General features: G+C 43.5%; 1 protein-coding gene and 1 non-coding gene across 2 annotated transcripts in view; one reads left to right on the plus strand and one right to left on the minus strand.

Annotated features, from left to right (window-relative positions):
- Positions 1-20,177, plus strand: part of Dnah8 (dynein axonemal heavy chain 8) — a 248,314-nt gene that overhangs the window by 142,383 nt on the left and 85,754 nt on the right. Inside the window, exons 66-74 of the mRNA XM_021186523.1 lie at positions 1,208-1,326; positions 2,982-3,085; positions 4,383-4,559; positions 8,358-8,525; positions 9,081-9,296; positions 11,963-12,100; positions 13,439-13,566; positions 14,388-14,559; positions 16,579-16,734. Coding sequence (XP_021042182.1) covers positions 1,208-1,326; positions 2,982-3,085; positions 4,383-4,559; positions 8,358-8,525; positions 9,081-9,296; positions 11,963-12,100; positions 13,439-13,566; positions 14,388-14,559; positions 16,579-16,734 — 1,378 coding nt within the window. The remainder of the gene's footprint in view (positions 1-1,207; positions 1,327-2,981; positions 3,086-4,382; positions 4,560-8,357; positions 8,526-9,080; positions 9,297-11,962; positions 12,101-13,438; positions 13,567-14,387; positions 14,560-16,578; positions 16,735-20,177) is intronic.
- LOC115029828 lies at positions 11,550-11,653 on the minus strand. The gene has a single exon (XR_003835385.1). It is a non-coding gene; the product is annotated as a U6 spliceosomal RNA (small nuclear RNA).

Here is a 20,177-nt window from a genome sequence, read left to right on the forward strand (position 1 = left end):
CCTGCTGGGGCCTCCAGAATAGAGAGCTCCCTGCTGGGGCCTCCAGAATAGAGAGCTGCCTGCTGGGGCCTCCAGAATAGAGAGCTCCCTGCTTGAGTTAAATGGATAGGTTTTGTGAGGTACACAACCTTCCTAAAAACCTGTGCTTGTTTTTCTGTGCAGAGTCTGGGTAATGCCAGGAGTTCTAAGGGATTCCCATGCCTTGAAGTGTTTGCTTAAGCTGTCCTCTTCTTTTTGTTAGTACCATGCCCAGACCACCCCTCTTAACCTCTTATCTGATTCTAGGCGTTTCTCAGACTGCCGGAAATTAGTGAGTGAAAATCATCACAATTAGGCAGATGTGGCAGGTGTTATTTCTTCTGCCTCTATCAATCATCTAGCAAGATTAATTTCCTTTTCCTTTCATATGACCACAAAATGTATTTCTTGATTTTCTTTTTGGAAAAATTTGCTACATCTTTTAAGCTTTTCCCATTCCTTTACACTGAAGAATGATTTTTTTTTCTTTTTACAAAATGATTTTACAAAGTGAACGTTTTCACAAAATGCTGTAGTTATGGTTACATATATGTCCATGTTCCAAACAAGCAAGCAAAAGACAAAAACAAAACAATCAAAAGGAGCTTTGAAAATGTTAAAATGCCTCCGAACTCCAAAGATGAGTCATGAGATCAAAAATGGCAAGGGACTGTAGAATCCAGGGAGACTCTAGAATCTAAACCTCACTTTCTTACATGTGAAATTACCTTTTGTTTATTTCTGTGGTCACAATGAGGACTGAAGTGTAAAGCCCACAGTGAGTGTGGCTGTTTGGAGTTCAAGGCCATTTCAGCTAGACAGGGGAGAGAACTGGTCTTATGCTGAGTAGCAAATAACAGCCACGCAGAAATAAATTATGGAGTCCATTGGCATAAGCCCCACTGTCTCTCCTTTCTGTCCAGAAACTTGTTGACAGAGCAAGCTCATGTATGACAATTTATTTGACCTTCACAGTCCCGATGGAGTGACAGACATCCTTCTCTCAGCTTTCCATATATGGAAACACCCTTGAGGGAAAAACAACAGATAGATATGTTCTGTGTTTTCCCATGGCCTTCTGGGATGCCAGGTACCCCCCGCTGGCTTTCATAGTGGAAGCAGTGTAAAGGGCACTTTACAGAAGGACACTGGAGTGACTGAAGAGACGATTTTTATATTCCATTTTCAGATACCGCCGAAGAGCCCACGTGACTCCCAAATCATATCTCTCATTTATAAATGGTTATAAAAACATTTACACCGATAAGGTGAAATATATCAACGAACAAGCGGAACGGATGAATATTGGTAAGAGGAATATTGGCCAGTTTTGTCTTTTTCAGGGTTTGTTTAATGGCAATCCCAATGTTTTATTGAATGGGTATCATTGTATTTGAAAATCAAACACTCTGCACTCTGTTTTGTTTTTGTTTTGATTGAAAACTATGTATATGTGACTATGTGTGGATATGTGACTGTGTATATGTATGAACATGTAACTGTGTGTATGCGTATGACATGTGTGTATGAGCATGTGACTGTGTGTAAGCAGTGACTGTGAGCTTATGACTGTATGTGAGCATGTGACTATGTATGAATATGTGACTGTGTGTAAGCATGTGACTATGTGTGAATATGTAACTGTGTGTATGTGATTGTATGTCATCATGTGACTGTGTATATGTGACTGTGTGAGCATGTGAGTGTGTATATGTGGCTGTGTGTATGTGACTGTGTGTATGTGACTGACCATGTGTGAGTATATGACTCTGTGTATGCGTGCGTGTGTGCACGTTCATTTGAGTGCAAGTGCATCTGGAGGTAAGGAGGCATCATTGAATCCCTAGCAACTGGAGTTATAGGAAGTTTGAGGTGCCCTGCATGGGTGTTGGGAATAAAATTTTTCTGCTAGAACACTACAGACTCTTGACTTATTGTTAGGTTGGAACCTCTGCTCACCCACCCCTGCATGAGCTCGGAAACCCCATTTGCCTTCCTTTCCTCATCCCACCCCCCCCGAAAAACTCCAAAGCAATGGCTCCAAGCGCCCAGTTCCCCAGTCTTGGCAGCTGTGGCAACCTCCTCCATGATGCTGCCAGCCACTCAAGTCCCTGGCTAAGCACTCAGCTCTTGACCACACTTGGGCACAAACCCAGCTTATGGCAGACATGTCACTACTCCTTGCCTACAGTCTATAAAACTGCCCCACCCTAGTCTGGGTGTGAGACTTCCTCAGCCCTGTTCTTCGGGATTGATGAACCCATCCAAGAGCAGCACCTATCAAACTTGCCTTTGGCCTAATCTGGCCTATATCTACCTCACTGAGGGAGAGAAGAAGCCTGTCACCTACAAGCCATCTTTCCAGCTCCTACTTATTTATTTAGGTATTTATTTAGGTATTTATTTAGGTACTTATTTTCAGGCAGTGTCTCCTATAGTCTACACTGGCCCCTAACTCGTATATATAGTCCAGGATGATCATGAACTCTGGGGTGTTTGTCCAATAAATATTCATTTAATTATTAAAAGTAGGCCATGGTGACAAATGCCATTTGACCTGGTAAAATAACTGGGCAGTTGCAAACAGAGGGCCCCTTCCTTTTAGCCCTGAGTTCACTGTGTCAGGCACGAATCTCGGTCTCCGAATGGTGCTTGCTGACAAGGAGAAGCCATCTTGTGGAAAAAAGCAAAACCAGAAATAAATGAAGTAATGAGATGGCTCAGTGGGTAAGGTATGTGTTTGCATAAGATGAGGACCCAAGTTCGGATCCCCAGCAACCTCGTGAAAAGCTGGGTATGCTAAGAATACTGATTTGGTCTTGTCCTAAAGACAGGTATATTTCTGTCCATGGCGAGCCATGCTGTGTTTGGTATGTATGCCACACGTCGGCCTTCTTTAGACATAGCGAATACATACCTGATACCCATAATCAGCAAGGGTGTGCCCGTGTGTGTTTGTAAAGGTCTCGACAAGCTGATGGAGGCGAGCGAATCTGTGGCTAAGCTCTCACAGGATCTCGCAGTGAAGGAGAAGGAACTGGCGGTGGCTTCCATTAAAGCAGACGAAGTGAGTTGGCACCCACCCCGTCACGACCCTCAAAGAAACACTTCCCATCATGTTAAGCATTTTTTTGCATTGTTACGCAATTCTCACATAATTAAGAATTACTTATAGAAACCATTATTTTAAGACTTTATAAAAAAATAAATAAATGAGACATGAGCCTGCAGACTGTGTGGTAAGACCATTAGCCTGGACTGCGTAACTTACACAGAAACAAGGACATCCTCTGACTGGTCTAGAACATTCCTTTTTCTCTGTCTACCTAAGTTCTTGCTGTTACTTACCTGCCTGCGCACTTTCTCCTTTACCATGTATTAAGTCTTGTCTTTAAGGTCTTTTCATATTCTAAGTTTCTAGGGGAGCCACAGCTCATGAATCTATCTATCTATCTATCTATCTATCTATCTATCTATCTATCTATCTATCTATCTATCCATCCATCCATCCATCCATCCATCCATCCATCTATCTATCTATCTATCTATCTATCTATCTATCTATCTATCTATCATCTATCTATCTCTTGGTTTATAGAGATGGGGTTTCAGTGCTGGCTGTCCTGGAACTTACTCTGAAGACCAGGCTGGCTTTGAACTTGGAGATTCTCCTGCCTCTGCCTCCTGAGTACTGGGATTAAAGTTGCCCAGTGAATTCTTTTAATTATGTAGACGCTCATAGACTGGAAACACTGTTTTAATGGAGGCTTGCATTTGTTCATATATACTCAAAGCTCAAGGACAGCTTATGAGATGGGGTATTGCAAGGTACCCCTCAGAAACTATTTTAAAGATTTTTTTTTCTGGTTTTTCGAGACAGGGTTTCTCTGTATAGCCTTGGCTGTCCTGGAACTCACTCTGTAGACCAGGCTGGCCTCAAACTCAGAAATCTGCCTGTCTTTGCCTCCAAAGTGCTGGGATTAAAGGCATGCACCACCACTGCCAGGCAAGATTTCTTTTTTAACTATGTGTATATATGTATGTGTGTGTCCACATGCACACAGTACCCATGGAGGCCAGAAGAGGGTGTCTGATGTCTTAGAGCTGGGGTTACAGATGCTTGTGAGCCCCCTGGTGTGGGTGGACTCAGGTCCTTTGGAAGGGCAGTCAATGTTCCCAACTGCTGAGCCATCTCTCCAGCCCCCCTCAAAAGTCACTAATAACACACATTACAATGTAGGTGACTTAGATGGAAATCTTTGCTCTTAGTTTCTTGTCTTGTACTCTACTAAATAAAATGTCTCGAAGACCCAAACCCATACATTCCACTCTAAAGGGTTTGGCTTACTCTCTGAATTTACCAGGTCCTGGCAGAGGTCACAGTGAGTGCCCAGGCTTCAGCCAAAGTGAAAAACGAAGTCCAGGAGGTAAAAGATAAAGCTCAGAAAATTGTGGATGAAATTGACAGCGAGAAGGTGAAGGCAGAAACTAAGCTGGAGGCCGCCAAACCTGCCCTGGAAGAAGCCGAGGCAGCCCTGAATGTGAGTCCACTCTCGCGCGCGCGCGCTCTGTCTCTGTCTCTCTCCGATCACCCTCCCTCCCCACTCTCGCTGCACAAATCACCTCTGGTGTCAGGTTGTGTATGTGGAATTAACCCTGGATCTTTGTGGTCAGGAAGCAGAGCTGTGTTCTCGACCCCATTTATAACTTACAATGCAGCCTGGAGACAGATGTTGGCTCCGTTTCCTCAGCAACAGGGCTCTAGTGTGCTCACTCGCTCGCTCCTTGTCACCTCTTACTTTCTTTCCTGAACCAGCCTTCCGTGAGAGCCAGAACCAGAGCCTGGGGCCAGTGGCCTAACCTGGGGATGTCCACTCTTTTGACACAACTCTGTCAGCTCCAGATGTGCTGGGCTGCACTCAAAGCCATCCTGGGACACATGTGGCTGGGGACCCAGGGATTGGACATGCCTCTGGAGAGCATGATAGATTCAGATAATGTGGACAGCCTTTTCCTAGCTGCTTGCCCCTTTAAGACTCTGTTGTGAGTTTTCATCTCTCTATGGATTAAAGTTCCAGACTGGGTGTCCATGGCCTCGAGGCCAGAAGGGCACAGTTTTTATCCTCTTCTCCCTTGCTCTCTCTCCCGTGCTCTCTCTCCCTCCCCCCTTTACTTTTCCTGCCACTGTGTTTTCTTTCAAAAGAGGGGGTGGTCTTACTATGTTGCCCAGGCTGGCCTCCAGCCGTCCTTCTGCCTTAGCCTACCAAGCAACAAACTCTGTGTGTGTGTGTGTGTGTGTGTGTGTGTGTGTGTGTGTATGTGTGCACAATGCACACAACAGGGACACAGCTCTGGAGGCAGGAGATGGGCCTTTCCTTCTCAGGATCACCGCTTTTACTCACATAATCGAGAGTCTGTGTTTTTTGATTTTCTAAGTCTCCATAGACATTGTGATAATCACTCATAGATTCTTGAGGTTTCTATGTAGGCATTAGGAATAAGATCATTTGTTGGACACATTAACAGTGTTCTATCTGCCTGCCTGCCTATTCTTTATCTAGTATCTATCAATCTATTGTTACTATCTATCTACCTATGTTCATATGTATACTGTGTGTATTGTGTATGTATCTATGTTTGTATGTACATATGTATGTGTTATGTGTGTATTATATATACATATGTATATTATGCACATGTTTACCTATGTTCACGTGTACACATATATGTGTATATTATATATGCACATATCTATTATATTTATACATGTATACATATTTTGTGCGTATATATTTATGTTTATATGTATGTACACATGTATCTGTCTGTCTGTCTATCCATCTATCTATCTCTGAGATTCTGTTGCTGACAGGTAACCTGACTCCACTCCTACCCATGTCTTGAACTTTGCCCTTGTTGTTCTGTTGCTACCTACAGTGTGACTCTCCCATACAGAAGCACCTTGGGGTTCCGGAAGAAGCATGGCCTTGTCTTTGCATGTACCTAAGTGGGCTGCTAAACCTCCTCTTGCCAGGACTGCTTCTCCTAACCTTCACTGCCTGATCACAGCCATCTTTAGAATCTGGGCCCAGTCCTCACCCCTCTAGAACGTTTTCTGTTCTTCTGAGCTCTTTTCTACCCTCCCATCCTCCTAAGCTTTGGTCCTGACAGGACACTTACTTTAAAGCAGCTGTATTTCCTCTGCCTCCCTTGGGAGGCTATGAAGGCAAGGCTCTTTCTGTTAGCTTTGCTTTATATAGGAAAATGCCTATAGCTGTTAAATAAATGAATAAATGTATGGTAATCTCTTAGTTCCATGTCCAGGATGCACCCCTCCATTCCCTTTATGGGTCTGTGTGAAAGAACCAGGTGAGTCTTGAGACATTTTACTGATTTGTGTTTCCCTTGTTGTCCTGGGCTTGCGCATTGGTTGCATTGGTTCATTTCTATTGCTGTGATAAAGCACCATGACCAGTAGTATAAAAGAGAGAGTTGAACTGGGTTTCCAGTTCCAGAGGGTCAGAGTTTATGCTGGTGGAGCAAGGCATTGTGGGAGGCAGCTGGAGCAGCAGCTGAGATCTCACACACCAGACCACAAACAGGAAACAGAGAGCACACTGGGAATGGTGTGAGTCTTTTGAAACCTCAAAGCCCACACCCAGGAACACACCTCCTCCATCAAGACCACACCTTCAAATTCTTCCCAAATAGTTCAAACCAACTGGGGACCAAGCACTCAAACATATGAGTCTATGGGATCCTCTCTCATCCAAACCACCATAGTGACAATGTCAATTAAATCCAGCTCACAGCTCCTGACCATATTGTCATAAGCCTTATGCTGTAATAATTTCTCTTGTTTCTATGGAGTTTCTCCCCCTTCCAGAGACAAGATAGCTCTAAAAGATTTCTGATATTCAAGGCTTTGTCTCTTTTTCTTCAGAATATATATATATATATATATATATATATATGTGTGTGTGTGTGTGTGTGTGTGTGTGTGTGTGTGTGTGTGTATGTTGTATGCATGTCTTAGTCAGGGTTTCTATGCACAAACCATAATGACTAAGAAGCAAATTGGGGAGGAAAGGGTTTGTTTAGCTTACACTTCCACACTGCTGTTCATCACCAAAGGAAGTCAGGACAGAAACTCACACAGGGCAGGAACTTGGAAGCAAGAGGAGTGCTGCTTACTGGCTTGCTTGCTCTCTTATAGAACCCAGGGATGGCACCACCCACAATGGACCCTCCTATCCTTGATCACTAATTGAGAAAATGCCTTACAGCTGGATCTCATGGCATTTCCTCAAGGGAGGCTCCTTTCTCTGTGCTAACTCCAGCTTGTGTCATATTGACACACAAACCCAGCCAGTACAATGCACATGTACATTTCTGTGTATACATACATATGCATGCACATGTGTATGGAGATCAGAATTTGACATTAAATGTCATGCTGTCACTCTCTTATCTTTTTTTGAGACAGGGTCTCCCAATGACCCTGGAGCTGATTCAGTTAGATGGCCAACAGCCCCCCTGGGGTTCCCCTGTCTTTGTCTCCCAGTGCTAGGATTATAGGCACAAGCTGCCATACTTGGCTTTAATGTGGGTGCTTAGGATTAAGGCCTCGTGCTTGGCATAAAAGTCACTTCACCAACAGAGCTATCTCCCCATCCCTGTCAACCCTCTTAATATCTGTACACTGTTTTGATGATGCAAGCTGTCTGTTACACAGCGAGATCTAGCAAAGGTCTGGGCAGTGGGCCACATGTGGTAGTGATACTTTAAGTCAGTCACGTGAAGGTGGAACAGTGGTAAAGTCAAATAAACATAAATCTTAGTCAGGGTTTTACTGCTGTGAATAGACACCGTGACCAAGGCAAGTCTTGTAAAGGACAACAGTCCATTGGGGCTGGCTTAGAGGTTCAGAGGTTCAGTCCATTATCATCAAGGTGGGAGCATGGCAGCATCCAGGCAGGCATGGTGCAGGAGGAGCTGAGAGTTCAATATCTTCATCTGAAGGCTGCTAGCAGAAAACTGGTTTCCAGGCAACTAGGATGAGGGTCTTAAGCCCACACCCACAGTGACACACCTACTCCAACAAGGCTATACCTCCTAATAGTGCCACTTCCTGGGCCAAGCATGTACAAACCATCACAAGCCATTATGCAGAGAAATCATAGGATTTGATTCCCCTGAGGAGATGATGACAGGAATTGGAAGATGAAATACATTTTGTTTTATACTTTAGTCATTTAAAGATAATAGGTTTCCATACATAAGTCTACTAATACCATTCAGGAAAAAAAATTTATACTGATTTCTATTCCCATCTACAGACCATCAAGCCAAATGACATTGCCACAGTCAGGAAGCTTGCCAAACCACCACATCTCATTATGAGAATCATGGACTGTGTCCTGCTGCTGTTCCAAAAGAAAATCGATCCTGTTACCATGGACCCAGAAAAGCCCTGCTGCAAGCCATCATGGGGAGAGTCGTTAAAGGTAGGAAAAATAACTTTGTCTTGTGAGGCACATCAGGTATCTTAGGACATGAAGACTCAGCCAGACAAGTAGAACACACTGGTTGATCACCAACTACCATGTTCTCAAGAGTTTACCTTAACCTTCATGCTATTTGGGTTCCCGTCCCCATCACTGCCACACAGTCCCTGATGTAATACATTTATAAAAAGGAAAGCTTTATTCTGCCTCATTGTTTTGTTTTCGGGCCTTGGTCGATTGATAGCAGGCAGGCAGGCAGGCATGGCACTTGAGCAGCAGCAGAGAACTCACATCTGGAGATATAGCCACAAGGTAGAGACTAGTTGAGAAAGATGTATACTTCTGAAACCTCAAAGCCCACTTCTAGTGACACACCTCTTCCAACAAGACCATACCTCCTAATCCTTCCCAAATAGTTCCATCAACCGGGACGAGTGTAGGAACCTATCGGGGGCCATTTCCATTCCAGTTACCAGGGTTAATAAGGCCACATCAGCGCAGGAAGGCAGGGTTTCTCTTCTCCCAGACCTGAGAGATTGCCATGCTATGTTGCAGCTGATGAGTGCCACGGGGTTCCTCTTCAGCCTGCAGCAGTTCCCCAAGGACACAATCAACGAGGAGACGGTTGAGCTACTGCAGCCATATTTTAACATGGACGACTACACTTTTGAAAGTGCCAAAAAAGTGTGTGGCAACGTGGCTGGGCTGCTGTCCTGGACACTTGCTATGGTGATATTTTACGGCATCAACAGGGAAGTGTTGCCCTTGAAGGTAAATTTCCTTCCTCCTCAGTATTTGGTAAAATCGATCATAAGAATTAGTGTTAGCCTGACAGTGGGAGGCAGGGGCTGTCTCCGACTCTGTTGCCTGACTTTGGGGGACCCTTTCTCTCTACTGGAATGCTTAGTCTAAAAAAAGGAGACATACACCTAATCTCACTGCAGTTTGGTTTGCCATGGCTGGCTGATATGCATGGGAGGCCTCCCCTTTTCTGAAGAGAAAGGGAGGAGGGGGGAGGTTGGGGCAGGGAGGACTGGGAGGAGAGGGAGGGAGGGAGGGGAAACTGCAGTTGGGATGTGAAGTTAATTAATTAATTAAAAAATAAATATATGCCCCGTGTGGTGGGAGAGAATAAAGACTATACCAACTCTTTAAAAAAAAATAGAATTACCATTCGCAGACAGACTATAATTTAGAGTGTCATGGGCAAATGTTTCTATAACCACATTTTTTGTTTTTTTGTTTTTTTTTTTTTTTTTTTTTTTTTTTTTTTTTTTTTTTTTGAGACAGGGTTTCTCTGTGTAGTCCTGGCTGTCCTGGAACTCACTTTGTAGACCAGGCTGGCCTCGAACTCAGAAATCCGCCTGCCTCTGCCTCCCGAGTGCTGGGATTAAAGGCGTGCGCCCCCACGCCTGGCTGTAACCACATTTTTTTTTTTTTTTTTTTTTTTTTTTTTTGAGACAGGGTTTCTCTGTGTAGTCCTGGCTGTCCTGGAACTCACTTTGTAGACCAGGCTGGCCTTGAACTCAGAAATCCGCCTGCCTCTGCCTCCCGAGTGCTGGGATTAAAGGCGTGCGCCCCCACGCCTGGCTGTAACCACATTTTAATGTTAGTATTTATTCATTTATTTTTGTAACCTTTTGTAATGTGAGTCCTGGATGGCCGGGAACTAGCTCTGTAGACCACGTTAGCCTGGTGCTCACAGGGACCTGCCTGCCCCTGCTTCCTGCCTGGACTCATCCCACGGGAGCTAAAGCCAGGCACCACTCAAACTCAACCCCTCCACCCAACCAAGCTGAAAGTGCTGTGGGCGGGATTCTCTTAAGACACGGCTGCCTCTTTAAGCTCTGCGTAGATAATTCGGAATGAAATAGAGAATAAAGTTTTAATAGAGGGAAATGATGGGGAAACAGCCCCAAATGCAAAGAGAGCCAGACAAAAACTTTACTAGAAATTTAGATTCAGAGGTAAAGGCTTCTAAGAGCAAAGTTATTATTTTTTTAATTAATAAAAAAATATGATCCACAGCAAAGATCTAATTATAGTATGCTCTGTGAAAGAAACAAGATAGTGTTGGATTAAATAAAGCATAAAATGGAACGAAAATTTATTTATAAAGTGGGAACCAACAAAACCTCTGTGGTGGCTGGAGGCTGTGGCACAAGCCATTGGTCCTTGATAGACCTAGCGGATCTGACCACCTTCCCATGGGCCAGATGGAGTGGCGCAGGCCTTTATCCCAGCTCCTGGGAGGCAGGGGCAGGGGGACCGCTGGGACGTTGAGGCTGGCCTGGTCTAGAGTGAGAAGCCACCTAAATAAATATGCAAGTAAGTACACAAGAAAGAAAATGAGACATTAAAGAACTTTTAACCCCAGAAAGCTATGGGTGTGCCACAGTGATTAATTATTTCAAACGGACAGGAAGCAGATAGTTACCATGTAGGATTTAGAAAAGGAAAGAGGAAAGGAAAAAAAAATTACTGTTACAGTAACTTCATTTCAAAAGGCGTCTTTACCAGAACCACAGACCAAATTGCTGATATATCCAGCAGCATCTATCAGCGTGTCATTTTTAAGAGTTAAAATCCAGCTAGAGGAAGAATATGTACAAATGCTGGGAAGTGTTAGTAAGTTAAGATGCATTCGGATGGTAAAGCATCACAAAGTCGTAGCACTGGGTGGAAAAGTATTCTGAGAGACCGGAGAGATGGCCCAGCAGTTAAGAGCACTGACTGTTCCTGCAGAGAACCTGGGTTCAGTTCTCAGCACCCGCGTGGCCTCAGTTCCAAGGGGTCGACGCCCTCTTCTCAGACCTGCATGCAGGCAAAACACCCAAGCACGTAAAATGATTTTTTTAATTTAAAAACATCGATGTTCACCGATGATTAGAGTCTATTAATTAAAAAAATTAAGAATGACATTTAGTACCTTTTTTAAAAAGAGAAATTAATCACTTCTCGGCCTTTTGGCTAAGATCAAGTGTAAAACGAGAAACTAACCTTTATTTCCATGTTTCTCACATTAAAAATATGGAATACCTCTCAAATTTGCATGTCATCCTTGCCCAGGGGCCGTGGTGGTCTCTGTATCATTCCAACTTCAGTACATGAGCTGCCGAAGCGAGCACCATTCAGTACCTTCTTAACACAGTACTTATGTCTTAAAAATAACCAAAGTTTGTTTTTTATTCTTTCTTTACATTGTTGCATTTTCTGTGCTTTCCATAGCAACCATTAATAATTAAAAGGGGGAAAAATTAATAAAATATCCCCAAGACAGCCTGCCTCCCCTGTTGCAAACACTGAAACAGATGACCCTAGAAGTAGCACCCGCTGCAAAAATTCTATGATTTATGCGATAATTTACGAACTAAGATCATGAATGTTTCATGGGGCTTGTGTGACTTTGCGTGAACCATTCCCCTTTCCTTTCTAAGGCAAACCTGGCCAAGCAGGAAGGCCGCTTGGCTGTGGCCAATGTGGAATTAGGGAAGGCCCAGGCGCTGCTGGACGAGAAGCAAGCTGAGCTGGATAAAGTGCAGGCCAAGTTTGACGCCGCAATGAACGAGAAAATGGTGAGGCGAGGCAGGAGAAGAGATGTACAGATGCTCTGCGGGATGCAGCTCTGAGGTTTAATGAAATGCAGCTTTAAGGCTTATACGTAAAAACATGGGCATGCTCCACAGTGATGTAGATACATGTTTAAATCAGGGCAGATACTTACCTCCTCAAGTATTTTTGTTTCTCAGGTAGCATGCGTTCCCTCTCATAGGTGGAACCTATCTGTGTGTTTTTTGCCACCCAGTCATATCTGTCTAGATCTATCTCTGCCTTCTATCCATTCATATCTATTTATCTATCTATCTATCTATCTATCTATCTATCTATCTATCTATCTATTATCAATCTGTAGCTATCTATCCATCCATGTAGATATACATCTATATCTATCTATATTATTTATTATCCACTTATATGTATGAATGAGTATATGTATCTATCTATGTATCTATCAATCATCTGTCTATCCATCAATATAGATATACATCTATATCTATCTGTATCTTTATCTATCTATCCATTTATATCTATGCATCTATCTATCTATCTATCTATCTTCATCATCATCATCATCATCTATTTATAAACGACGTAAAAGCAGAAGGAAAATGTGGGGTTAAGGGAGAATCAACCATTAAAAGGGGAGGGATGACAACAGGGACATGGATAAGAGCAAAGCACAATTTTATGCACATGTGAAATGTCATAATGAAACCCATTATTTTTTATACTGACTAAAAATTAATGGCAGGAATAGAATCATTTTTACTATTTATTATTATTCTTTGGAAAAGAGTTAATCAAAATACTACTTTAACATATAAATCTTGGGGTCTCTCTAATAAAATATCCTTGGATTTTAGCCTCATTTAATTTTTATGTAATTATTCATTCATCTTGGGGACAGAGGTCTATGCACCCCACTTTTTCTCCATTCAGCCTAGCCAAAGATGACCTTGAACCTCTGATCTTTCTGTATCTCTACCTGTAGGGTGCTGGGATTACAGGCATTCGCTACCATGCCTGGCTTTAAGTGTTGCTGGGGATCAAACCCAAGGCTTCATGGATGCTAGGCAAGCACTCTGCCTACTGCGCTCTATCCCTAGCCCTTTTTTACATATGTCTTTGAAATTTTGTAAGGTTAAAAACAAAAACAAAAACAAATCAATCATTGTATAAAGAATGAGTGATCAAAATGTAATTGATTTGTTAATTTGTCACGGTGTTATTTCCCAGCCCCAATTATTTTACAAGCTGAGAAATTCCTCAGTGTAGTTTTATGTGCGAACGCAACACGTCCCTGCTGCAGAGCTTGAAAATGTTGTCTGAGACGTTTCTCATTCTGAATGCAGGACCTGCTCAATGATGCCGACATGTGCAGGAAGAAGATGCAGGCAGCCTCCACGCTCATTGATGGCCTGAGTGGGGAGAAAGTCCGGTGGACCCAGCAAAGTAAGGAGTTCAAGGCTCAGATTAATAGGTAGGTAGTCTTTGTGGGCTCCCTTCTTAGCCACCCACTTCCGTTTTCATCTCTCTGTGACATCGAGACCACAAATCCTACCCCCATCCATGAATCCCCAAAAAGGACTTTGATGAAGCACTGCTGGACACATTTCTAGCAGGATGGTGGTGGTGTTGGGGGAGGGTGCACATCTGGCGATGTTTCAGTTCACCATTCACCAGGACTGCCTGACACTTGTCTGATTCTCTGGGCTTACACTCAGTGATTTCAACAACGCGCATTAGGCAGGGGAGAGGACTCATCCAGTGAAGGCCCTGTCTTGCAAAGATGTGGAAAGGCAAATGTGGTGGTGCACATCGGAATCCCAGAACTAGGAGGGTAGAGAGTCAAGTAGATCCCTGGGGCCTCTCTGGTCAGCTAGTGAGCTCCAAGCCAGAGAGAAACCCTGTCTCAAAAAACAAGGTGGGGTGACACCTGAGGAATGACAACTGGCATTGACCCTCGTACGGGCGCCATTTGGGCCAATGTGTTTGCGCATGAGCACATGCACACACATAGGTCTCTGCACACATGAGTATGCAGACATGCACACGAACACACACAAAGTGTTTGCCCTAAGACAGGTTGTGAGCAGGGTGTGCAGTAAGAAGAAGGCATGGTCCACGTTTGCCGCTCTGTGACCCACCTGAGTATGACCCCGCCCACCCCTTTTGCACTTAGGACTCTTTTTTTGTAGTCTTTCAAGGTCAGGGGCAACGAGAGATTATACCCTATGGCAAAGCAAGCCTGCACTGTAGCTTCTCCAGGAGAAGGCATCTGCATTTTATTTTTCTTCACAGACTCGTAGGCGATGTTCTGCTCTGCACAGGCTTTCTCTCCTACCTCGGCCCCTTCAATCAGATATTTCGGAACTATTTGCTTAAAGATCAATGGGAGTTAGAGTTGAAAGCACGGAAAATTCCTTTCACTGAAAACCTGAATCTTATTGCAATGTTGGTGGACCCTCCAACAGTAAGTCTGACTCTTGCCAGCAGTATCAGAATTTCAGCCTTATTTTAGTTCTTACCATAAACAAGAAGCCAAAGAATGTCTGGTTTGATTGTAGTTGAAAAATTTATTTCTGTTACTTAAGGCAGCTTTAATAGCTTTCCATGATTTAAAATGTTAATTCTGCTATGATTTCTTTCAAAGGTTTGAGGCAAAGACAAGCACCACCTAGGTATTATAGTATATTATGTATGTAAATAAAATATATATTAGGCATTATATATGTTGTGTATATATATATATGAGATATTTATGTTTGTAAATATAATACATATTAAGCATTATATGTTATATATGAGATATTTATGTACATAACTACACATATATATGTATATATGAGAATATATATTATAATTATTATAGTGTATTAGTTTCTTTTCTTATTGCTGTGACAAAATAAGGAAAAAAGGATTGTTTTGGCCCGCAGTCTGAGGGATAAGTCCTTCATGGCAGGGGAAGCCATCTGTTGGCTTGCGCCATCGCATCCCCAGGCAGGAAGTAGAGAGGAGGAGGATACTAGTGTAAAGGTCACGTTCTCCTTTTTAACCCTTGCGGGACCCCAGTCATTGGATGCATGGCACCACTCAAATTCCAAGTAGGTCTTCCCTCCTCTGTGGAATCTCTCAGAGAGCTTCACAGGCAGCCCAGAAGCATGTCTCCCGGGTAACCACTAAGCCAGTCACACTGACGCTTGAGATCAGCCACCTGGAACAGTGACACCCTAACGCGCTTGCTCGGGTACCGATGGCCAGCCGATGGCCAGCGGCAACCCTGACTTGCCGGGATTTTGATACCAATGTCAACCCTGACTTGCCGGGATTTTGATACCAATGTCAGTTGGTATCAAACTTGCCAAGCTCCTGGGGCCATAAGTACTTTCCAGGCAGTTTGTTTTCAAACTAATGTGAGTGCGGGTGTTGCAAGAAGGCGCCAGTTGCTGCGTTCCCCCTGCTTTGTACTTAGAGGTTAAAAAGTAGCCTCTGGTTCAAACAATGTTACAGGGGGTGGATTACACCTAGGAGATACATTGTGTCCCAAGGTGGGTCCAGATAGCCCTCAGTCATCTGAGTCTTTGGAGGTGCTAGGGGGTGATTTAGCAAAGGTGGATTCTGGTGGCTCCATGAGATCTCAGGGATTTCATTGACCATGCTGTAATCCCACTTAAATTTGGGGAAGGAAATTGTCATGCTTACCATGGATGAACTCCCACCAGTGTATCTCAGCCAAAGTCTCCCCAGCTGTGCAACTATCTTTGCATAAGCCTTGTAGGCAGAACCAGAGGGCAGGAAGAGGAGGGGCACTGGGGGATGAGGGCTATCTTCTTCTCTGACACTGACTTACTTTCACAACTACATATATATATATATATATATATATATATATATATATATATATATACTATATATATACCTATATATATATTTGTGTGTGTGTATACCCCTTATATATGTTGGGGTTTATACACACACACACACACATATATATACACACACACACACATATATATATAATATATTATACATGTATACATATGTGTATATATATATGTGTGTGTGTGTATATATATATATATATATATATACAATCAGCCTAAGAGGACAAACCCAGACTTATTATCTATTAGTATGGACACACATTACATTCTTAGTACCCACATCAGGTGGCTATCAGCCCCTGTACCTCCAGATCGGGGGGGGGGTAACTCTCTCTTCTGGTCTCTGCAAGTAGTACCCCCATCCATCCACACATACATGGACAAATAAAAAAAATAGATGCTAAATATTTAAATTTGCTTTCTAATTCTGAACTTAATTAACATTACTTGGCTCGTATTTGCAGGTTGGTTTGGCTCTTTTCCCCCACTAGATACCCCAAATGGAAACACATGCTTAAGTGATTTCCATTGAAGGTTATAAGCACTCAGTGACCAACCATCACATTCCTGTTCTTTGAGCGGGCATCCCCCCATTTCCTCCTCCTCAGATTGGCGAGTGGGGCCTGCAGGGACTCCCTGGAGATGACCTGTCAATTCAGAATGGCATCATTGTGACAAAGGCCACCAGATACCCTCTGCTCATTGATCCCCAGACTCAGGGAAAAACGTGGATCAAATCGAAGGAAAAAGAAAACGACTTGCAGGTATGTCTGACTTGTGTGTGTGTGTGTGTGTGTGTGTGTTTGTGTGTGTAAGTCAGAATGTGCTCTCAGAGTCTCAGTAGACTCCGAAAGCCGCTAAGGAAGCTGTCTGTGTGCCTTGGCTTGCTGTTCCTATAACAAATACTCATGTTGCTGGAATTTTCAACCCTAATAAGCCCGTATAAAAGATAAACAATCTGGATATTATAATTATAAGCCATATGCTTAGATTGGACAGATCTAACCCTGTACTAAGTTACCCACCAGCTGTTAGACCCCTTGTTACTTGTGGTTTCTCCCAGCCATGTAGTTCTGGTTCATTATGGCTTCCACCTGCTCTTCCTCCATCCCCTCTTGAGCTTCTAGTCCCACCTTTCCCTTCCACTGCCCAATCACAGACTCCAGTCCTTAACTGACCAGTTAAAATAGAGAGAAAGTTCACACAGCATCACCTGAGTATAAGACGGTCTGCTCATCAGAGGCAACCCTTCTTGAGGAAGCATTAGAATTCAAGCAGCATCAGGCCAATCCACTACCTACTGGAGATAAACTAACTTATAAAGACAGAGGGTTTATTGTGACTGACAGTTTGCAAGATTTCAGTCCATCATTGATTGGTTGAGTTGCTTCAGGCTGAGGCAGCACATGATGGCTGTGGCAGAGTCATATGGCAATACCATTCGCCATAGCCAGAATGTTGAAGAAAATGAAGGGCCATAGTGCTTCTGTTACCTTTAAAGGTATAGCCTGGACATACGTTCCTCCCCCTAGCCTCTACCTCTTAGCGTTCCCTGCATCCTCCAGTAGATCCAAGCTGGAAATCGAGTCTTTAAGCAGCCGCCCTTTGGGAACATTCCAGATGCAAACTGTCAGGTCACTTTTCTGGCCAGCATTTGCTCATTTGTACTCTTGTGCATCAGCAATTTGGGGCAACGACTCTGATGATGTAACTCCCTCCATCTTCTGCTTATTTGGCTCTCTTGGATGCCATGCTGGCCTCCAACTTAGCACGTAGGCAAGGATGACTTTGAACTTCAACCCTCTTTGCCTCCACTTCCCTACTCTCTTTCCATTCCCGCTGTTGCCTGCCCTGTCTCTCTTCATCTCCCTGGCAGGACTACTGTGGCCAGCAACAAATGTGGCTTTTGTGCTGGACTAATGGAAAAGTACCAGGAATAGTGTCCCCGAGTCTGGTTTCTGCCAGTCCCACCTAGGCCCTTGGCAGCATATGACACATCCATGCCCAGCATTGCCTGTGCTGCCTCATATGGTGTTAACTTTAAACTGGGGTTACACGAGGCCAGGATTAGAACACTGCTGGCTCCTTCAGGGAGCATATTACCACTGATATTTGCAGGTCGGCGAGCAATATGGACTGTGGTGTTTCTGATATCCTGGTCCCAGAATTCCTCATGCCCCACACATTTTAAAAACTTGTTATTATATTTATTTACTCGCATATGTGTGTTTATACACATGTGTATATATATCTGCGTATGCTACAATATGCATTCAGAGGCCAGAAGATGTGTAAGAGCCAGATCTTTCTCTTCACTATGGGAGTTCCAGGGATGGAACTCAGGTCATGACAGGGGCCTAAGCCATCTCCCTAGCCTCTTCTCTCTCTCTCTCTCTCTCTCTCTCTCTCTCTCTCTCTCTCTCTCTCTCTCTCTCTCTCTCTTTTGAGTTGGGGTCTGACTTTTCATAAATTTGGTTATTGTCTTAGTTAGGGCTTTACTGCTGTGAATAGACACCATGACCAAGGACAACATTTAATTGGCTTACAGGTAGGTTCAGAGGTGGGAGCATGGCAGCATCCAGGCAGGCATGGCACAGGAGGAGCTGAGAGTTCTATATCTTCATCTGAAGGCTGCTAGCAGAATACTGGCTTCCAGGCAGCTAGGATGAGGGTCTTAAGCCCACACCCACAGTGACACACCTACTCCAGTAGGACACACCTACTCCAACAAGGCCATCCCTCCTAGTAGTGCCACTCCATGGGCCAAGCATATAGAAACCATCACAGTTATATTATTTTTACTAATTAGAATGTTTTCCACCCTTCTAGTCTATCCACTTAGATCTCACACAAAAGTCTTTATCAGTATTTACCTTCAAAGCTTCTTCTATCCAATGCTTGCTTCATCAAGACTTCTCTGTGTCCTCAACTTCTCTGTCCCTCCCTCTGGAGGCCTATCTGCATTTTGTTTGTAGTTCTGTCCTGGACTCCGAGTCTGACTTGAATTACTGCTCTTTGCACATTTCTCCCTTTTATTTTTGAGCCATAAACTTCCTGCTAGTCAGGTTTATGGCTTTCTCCATGTTTATATTTCCTACACAGCTCTTACATAGTGTAGGAATTCCAATATTTATGGAATTTAAATGAATCCATCTAAGTGTGCCATCACTACTTGGGGAGGTCATATGACCATCTTGATAAATGTAGGTAGGGAGAGTCCCCGGCAACATCCCATACATGTTCATGACAAAGCTCCAGCAAACTGAGAAGACGAGGGATCACCTCTAACCCCATGAAAAGCTTTTATGAGAAGCCTATGACAATGGTGATATTTAACGCTGAATTATAGAATTATAGACAGATTTTCTTCTAAGTTCTGGGAGGGACTTTTGGCTTCTCAGGTATCACTTATGATATTATTTATATAATAGCATAATTATATATATATATATATATATATATATATATATATATATATAATCTTTTTGAGAAAAGAGTTTGTCTGTGTAACAGAGCCCTCGTTGTTCTGGACTCACTTTGTAGACCAGGCTGCCCTTGAACTCACAGAGATCTGCCTTCCTCTCCCTCCTGAGCACTGGGATTAAATGTGTGTGACACCACACCTGGCTCTGACATTATTTTCTACAGACTTATTTTAGCCTTGTTATGTGTATTCATGTGCATCTGCATGCAGATACCTGCATATATGTACAGTACCTGTAGAGGCCAAAAGTGCATCAATCAGATCTCTGGAGCTGGAGATACAGGTAGTTGTAAACCACCCAGTGTGTGTGTGTGTGCTGGGAACTGAACTCCGGCCTTCTAGAAGAGCAGCAAGATCTTCTAAGCACTGTCGTTCTTATGAATATCTATTATCCCCTATTCATTTCAGAGGGGTCCTGGAGCAGACGGCGATATATTGAGGTGCCTTGCTGTCTGTGAGTGATTCTAGTTAGACAAATTTAGTAAGATGACTCCATGACAACTCCCACCTGCTGGAAGCCCTGGTGTTCCATCTGAGAGGCCCCTTCTCTTCTTCTGCATCACAGACACTGCATCCTTGCGTCAGCATCCAGGACTCTCCAAGTTTTAAGAATTAGTTTTTGTGCCGGGCATGGTGGCACATGCCTTTAATCCCAGCACTCGGGAGGCAGAGGCAGGCGGATTTCTGAGTTCGAGGCCAGCCTGGTCTACAGAGTGAGTTCCA

Source organism: Mus caroli, chromosome 17 (assembly GCF_900094665.2).
Source record: "Mus caroli chromosome 17, CAROLI_EIJ_v1.1, whole genome shotgun sequence".
In the NCBI taxonomy this organism is placed as follows: domain Eukaryota; kingdom Metazoa; phylum Chordata; class Mammalia; order Rodentia; family Muridae; genus Mus; species Mus caroli.